Source organism: Trachypithecus francoisi, unplaced genomic scaffold, assembly GCF_009764315.1.
Source record: "Trachypithecus francoisi isolate TF-2019V2 unplaced genomic scaffold, Tfra_2.0 Lachesis_group13, whole genome shotgun sequence".
Classification (NCBI taxonomy): domain Eukaryota; kingdom Metazoa; phylum Chordata; class Mammalia; order Primates; family Cercopithecidae; genus Trachypithecus; species Trachypithecus francoisi.
In genome coordinates, this window is record NW_022681458.1 from 115841579 (window position 1) to 115848236 (window position 6658).

The following is a 6658-nucleotide window of genomic DNA, read 5'->3' on the forward strand; positions in this document are numbered from 1 at the left end:
CTCCATTTATTTGGGAGGAAGCAAAGGAAAGGAACAAGAGTCTCTGTCTAGTAAACCAGAGAATTTTTCCAGATCTTATCCAAGATCACCAAGTGTACCTCTAGGAGCCTGCCAGAACCACAGCACAGCACAGGCTTGGGGTATCCCCTAATGCAGTTACAGCAGCAGTGACCAGAAAGTTATATCACAACACCCAAGACCCTTTGAATACCTGGAAAGCCTTCCCTAGAAGGACAGATACAAATAAGTCCAGATTGTGAAGACTGCAATAAATACCTAACTCCTAACTCTTCAATGCCCAGAAACCAATGAACATGCGTAAGCATCAAGACTATCCAGGGGAGCACACTGTCACGCCAACGCCGACCCCGCTCTGCACGTCAGCCAGCCCACGCCCACCATGGCCACAGTTCAGCAGCTGGAAGGAAGATGGCGCCTGGTGGATAGCAAAGGCTTTGATGAATACATGAAGGAGCTAGGAGTGGGAATAGCTTTGCGAAAAATGGGCGCAATGGCCAAGCCAGACTGTATCATCACTTGTGATGGCAAAAACCTCACCATAAAAACTGAGAGCACTTTGAAAACAACACAATTTTCTTGTACTCTGGGAGAGAAATTTGAAGAAACCACAGCTGATGGCAGAAAAACTCAGACTGTCTGCAACTTTACAGATGGTGCATTGGTTCAGCATCAGGAGTGGGATGGGAAGGAAAGCACAATAACAAGAAAATTGAAAGATGGGAAATTAGTGGTGGACTGTGTCATGAACAATGTCACCTGTACTCGGATCTATGAAAAAGTAGAATAAAAATTCCATCATCACTTTGGACAGGAATTAACTAAAAGAATGACCAAGCTCAGTTCAATGAGCAAATCTCCATACTGTTTCTTTTTTTTTTTTCATTAACTGTGTTCAATTATCTTTATCACAAACATTTTACATGTAGCTATTTCAAAGTGTGTTGGATTAATTAGGATCAGCCCTTGGTTAATAAAGAAATGTGTTTGTGCCAAAAAAAAAAAAAAAAAAAAAAAAGACTATCCAGGAAAACATGACCTCACTAAACAAACTAAATAAGGCACCAGGACAAATTCTGGTGAGACAGAGATACATGACCTTGCAGACAGAGAATTCAAAATAGCTGTTTTGAAGAAACTCAATGAAATTGAACATAATAGAGAGTAGGAATTCAGAATCCTATCAGACAAATTTAACAAAGAGATTGAAATAATTTAAAAGAATCAAGCAGAAATTTTAGAGTTGAAAAATGCAAGTGACATGCTGAAGAATGCCTCCATCTCCTAACGGCAGAATTGATCAAGTAGAAGAAAAAATTAGTGAGGTTGAAAACAGCCTATTTGAAAATATACAGTCAGAGGAGACAATAAAAAAGAACAAAGGGCACCCACCGGATCTATAAAATAGCCTCAAAAGGACAATTCTAATAGTTATTGGCCTTAAAGAGGAGGTAAAGAGAGAGATATATGGGTAGAAGGTTTACTCAAAGAGATAATAACAGAGAACATCCCAAACCTAGAGAAATGTGTTAATATTTAAGTACAAGAAGGTTATGGAACACCATACAGATTTAACCCCAAGAAGACTACCTGAAGATATTTAACAATCAAACCCCCAAAGGTCAAAGATAAAGAAAGGATCCTAAAAGCAGCAAAAAAAAAAAAAAAAAAAAAGATAAAAGATAAAAGAAAAAATAACATGCAATGAAGCTCCAACATGTCTGGCAGCAGACTTTTCAATGGAAACCTCACAGTCCAGAAGAGAGTAGAATGACATATTTGAAGAAAAACACTTTTACCCTAGAATAGTATATCCAGTAAAAATATCCTTCAAACAAGAAGGAGAAATAAAGACTTACCCAGAAAAACAAAAGCTGAGGGATTTTGTCAGTACCAGACCTGTCCTACAAGAAATGTTAAAGGGAGTTCTTCAACCTGAAAGAAAAGAATGTTAATGAGCAAGAAATCATCTGAAACAATTTCAGTGCTAGGTATATATGCCCAAAAAAGGAAATCAGTATATCAAAGAGATATTTGCACTCCCATGTTTATTACAGCACTATTCACAATAGCCAAGATTTGGAAGCCACCCAAGTGTCAGTCAACAGATCAATGGACACAGAAAATGTGATCTATATATACAATGGAGTATTAGTCAGCCATTAAAAAAAATGCCATCCTGTCATTGGCAACAACACGGATGGAAATAAAGGTCATTATGTTAAGTAGAATAAGCCAGGCCCAAACTTTTCATGGCCTCACTTATTTGTGGGAGCTAAAAATTAAAACAATTAAACTTATAGAGATACAGAGTAGAATGATGGTTACCAGAGGTTAGGAAGGGTAGTGAGGGGAAGAGAAGATGATTAATGAGTACAGAATCATAGTTAGAAAGAAATAATAAGAGCTAGTATATCATAGCACAACAGGATGACTATAGTCAATAATAATTTGATTATACATTTTAAAATAACTAAGAGTATAATTGCATTGTTTGTAACACAAAGGATAAATGCTTGAGGTGATAGATACCTAATTTACCGTGTTGCAGTTATTATGCATTTTATGCCTGTGTCAAAATATGCCATATACCCCATAAATATATACATCTACCGTGTACCCACAAAAATTAAAAGTAAAAATGAACAACCTGTGCCGTGTGAATAAAAATCATAGCCCCTAAAATCAAAAAGGAAGGAGCCCATCTTCTCTTGTAAATCTCTCTAGTAAGCAGAGATGGATAGACATTCAGCAATCTCCAAAAGGCTGGTCCTCTGATCCAAACTTATTGGACATAGCTTGAGTTTTATCTCATCCAGCTTCATGGGAGAAGTTTCAAAAATTTAGATCATGTTCTATATGACCTTTTTATTCAACTTCGATGTTACAGCAAGCTAGACTATGGTAAGAGGGGTAGCAACATGGAGTACTAGGAAAGTCAGATGTTAAGGGCCTTCTCTCAGCTTTACCAGAAACTGAACGGTCCATTGTCGATGGGTCATTTGACTTCAACAGACCTAGGTTTTCTCATTAATTAAATGAGAAGGATTCAACTAGAGCATGAGTTAGTAAATGACAGCCTGTGGATCCACCACCTGATTTGTAAGTAAAGTGTTATTGGAATCCAGCCATGCTATTTAGGTACATATTTTCGACAGCTGCTTGCTACGATGGCATAGTTGAGTAGTTGCAACAATGACTGTATAGCCCATAAAGCCTAAAATATTTACTATCTGGCCCTTAAAAGAAAAAAAATAAAATGCAGGCTGGGTGCAGTGGCTCATGCCTATAATCCTAACACTTTGGGAGGCCGAGGGGGGTGGATAATGAGGTCAGGAGTTCAAGACATGTCTGGCCAACATGGTGAAGCTCCATCTCTATTAAAAATACAAAAAATTAGCCAGGCATGGTGGCAGGTGCCTGTAATCCCAGCTACTTGGGCGGCTGAGGCAGGAGAATAACTTGAAACTGGAAGGCAGAGGTTGCAGTGAGCCAAGATCACTCCACTGCCCTCCAGCCTAGGTGACAAAGCAAGACTCCTTCTCAAAAAAAAAAAAAAAGAAAAGAAAAAAGCCAATCCATAAACTGGATGATCTATTAGTTTCCTTCTAATTCTAAAATTGTAGGATTCTAACTAATCAAAAAGAATGTGTTCGTAAATAACAGTATTTTATTTAAGTCAGGCCTCAACCATTGTAAATTTCTCATAATCTGACCCAAACGACTTAAGAAAAAAAAAAGTTACTGCTTATATTTACATAAGCTGAAAAGGCTATTGGGGCCCATTTCAGGGCCCAAACAATGTCACCAGGAATGAGCTCTTAACTCTACTTTCTTTTTGACGGCTTCAACCTCAAAATCCTCAGAACTGGGTCCAGTAGTTTATATTTTTATTGTCCACAGGAAGAAAGAGAATCCAAGCCCCATAATACTATACCCACAGTCCCTGAATAGGGCCTTATTGACCTTGACAAACCTGTCTTTGGTCTTGTGCCTAATCCTGAATGAATCACCATGGCGAGAAAGAGGGAATGCACTGACTGGCTAGTTTACATCATGTGATACACCCTGGGACCTAGACTAGCCTCAAAGTACATGGGCCGAAAATAGAGGATCGGAGCACTCTTGCCACACACACACACACACACAAAAATGACATTTACACTGGGTACAAAAGCCACACACTTTCCCTATAATAGAATAATAATTTTTCAAGTCAGTAGAAAGTTTCTTTGAATGGTAACAACAGATACTGGGAACTCCAAAAGTGGGGAGAGAGGGAGGGAGGCAAGGGTTGAAAAACTACCTATTGGGTACTATGCTCACTATTTGGGTTATGGGTTTGATTGAAGCCCCAACCTCAGCATCTTGCAATATATGTAACAATTCTGCACAGGTACCCCCTGAATCTAAAATTGAAACCAAAAAAAAGGAAAAAAAGTTTCTTTGAAATTTTGGGAATTACATATAATGTACACTGGACAGGCATTGAGAAAAAAATTATTTGAAGCAACACAATTACTAGACAAAGTAAAGAATATACAATGTTGAAATGATATTTTAAGCATAGGATGACCTTTTCATGAGGGCCAATGGTAGGTCAATGAAATGGCAAAGCTTTTTTATTTAGTTTCAGCAGGGATTCAGAAGCAAGATTATTTAAGAAAATTAAAAATTGCACAGTGAATTTATCTCCCTCACACATATCTTCTCAAGAATGCTTGTTCTGCTATTTGCTCCCGAGGAATCTTGAGACTTTTGGAAAGTGCAGATTCTAAGTAGGCTAATAAGGTGGTCCCCTGAGGAACAGGCATTGTTTGATTTGTTGGTGAAAGTTTTATCCAAGGTCGGCTCCATATGCCAGTCATAGAGGTAAATAGCAGCTCTCAGGCCCAGGGTACAGATATAAGTAGCTTCCTCTGCTTCCTTACAACCGTTGATCAAGATCAGTGATTTTTACCATGATTCATCTAATCAAAAGGTATCTCCCTCCATGTCCTTTTAGATGTACCAGTAATCAGAAGTTTTGAAATATCCTCTCAGAGAAAGAATAGAGTCTATGAAAAATAAAAACACTGTGGAATCAGTAATTCCATTTTCATTCATTCGTATCTAGAGGTCTTCCATAAAATTATGATCTCTTCTTAAACTCTACTTTTCCGTGGAAATCATTCTTTTTTTTTTTTTTTTTTTTTTTTTTTTTTTTTTTGAGACGGAGTCTCGCTCTGTCACCCGGACTGGAGTGCAGTGGCCGGATCTCAGCTCACTGCAAGCTCCGTCTCCCAGGTTTACGCCATTCTCCTGCCTCAGCCTCCCGAGTAGCTGGGACTACAGGCGCCCGCCACCTCGCCCGGCTAGTTTTTGTGTTTTTAGTAGAGACGGGGTTTCACCGTGTTAGCCAGGATGGTCTCGATCTCCTGACCTCGTGATCCGCCCGTCTCGGCCTCCCAAAGTGCTGGGATTACAGGCTTGAGCCACCGCGCCCGGCCCCGTGGAAATCATTCTATGCAGAAGAAAGAAAGAGGCAAGTGGGGAGACACCTTCTTGGATTGTTCACTCTGTGGCAGGAGCTTTACATATATAGGCTCTTTTGAGTCTCATAACAATGGCAAGATGTATTTTGTTATACCCATTTTACAGACAAGGACAATATCATGCCAGTAGTCACAGACTTCTTCAACAATAAACACATATACTCAATTGAATAAATGTATGTTCAACCCATGCATTAGCCCATGTTCATCTCATTTCAAAGGTCACATTTCCCTTTAGTCCTCTGCCTCCCAGTGTTTCTTATCCATTTACACATAAGAAAAGTGATCCACAGAAATTATGCCCTAACTTATTGACTTCCTTTCTTTCCTAACCAAGTAGCAAACACTTTTCAATTTTTTTTCTCCCATTACCAATGGGAAAAGACTAAACAGGAGGTTTTTAAAAATGCCCTTTCCAAAAAGGCATGTAGAAAGAGAAGGGTTTGGAAAAGCAGGTAGAATGGGAGCACAGGAACCAGACAGCCTCAGAAGAAACCAACCTTGCTGACACCTTGATCTTGGACTTCTAACCTCCAGAACTATGAAGCACTACATTTCTTTTGTTTAATCCCCCTAGTCTGTAGCTCTTTGTTATGGCAGCCTGAGCAAACTAATATAGTCAATACCACATGAGGACCTTGGAGTGGGGTGCAGGGAAAAGGTGGTAAAGCAAAGAAAAGGGCTGAGTTCTGCAGCTCAGATGAGGCACAGTACACGTGCAACAACAATGTAGCCTGTAAACAGAATTATGCCAGGAAAGCAGAGATTTGAAGCTGAAGGCAGCCAGCAGAAGTATAACCCACCCCACCCAGAATTCCTGGAGAAGCTGAGTGAAGTGGTATTCCCACTGGCTCTGGAATGGGTCCAGAACCAACTTCTTTTGAATCTCAGTAGTCAGAGAACCTCAGCTGACAACTGATTAATACAAAACTGCTCTGAGCACTTTGAAGGAGTGAGGACAGCTCAGTTTTCTAGTTAGGTAGCTCCAGGTAGCTCTTGATGTAGCCATGAGCACTCCTTTCTGCATCACCTTTTTGGTATCACAGGTGGCCAAAGAAATAAGGGGGTCATTGGCTCTGGACACTTGGCATCATTAAGATTTTGGC

General features: G+C 39.6%; 1 protein-coding gene across 1 annotated transcript; it reads left to right on the forward strand.

Moving 5' to 3' along the window:
- Nucleotides 1-345: 345 nt before the first annotated feature.
- On the forward strand, nucleotides 346-1011 carry LOC117095113 (fatty acid-binding protein 5). Its single transcript, XM_033231723.1, has one exon. It carries the CDS (start codon nucleotides 401-403, stop codon nucleotides 806-808), a length of 408 nt encoding a protein of 135 aa, XP_033087614.1. The 5' UTR covers nucleotides 346-400; the 3' UTR covers nucleotides 809-1011.
- Nucleotides 1012-6658: the final 5647 nt, after the last annotated feature.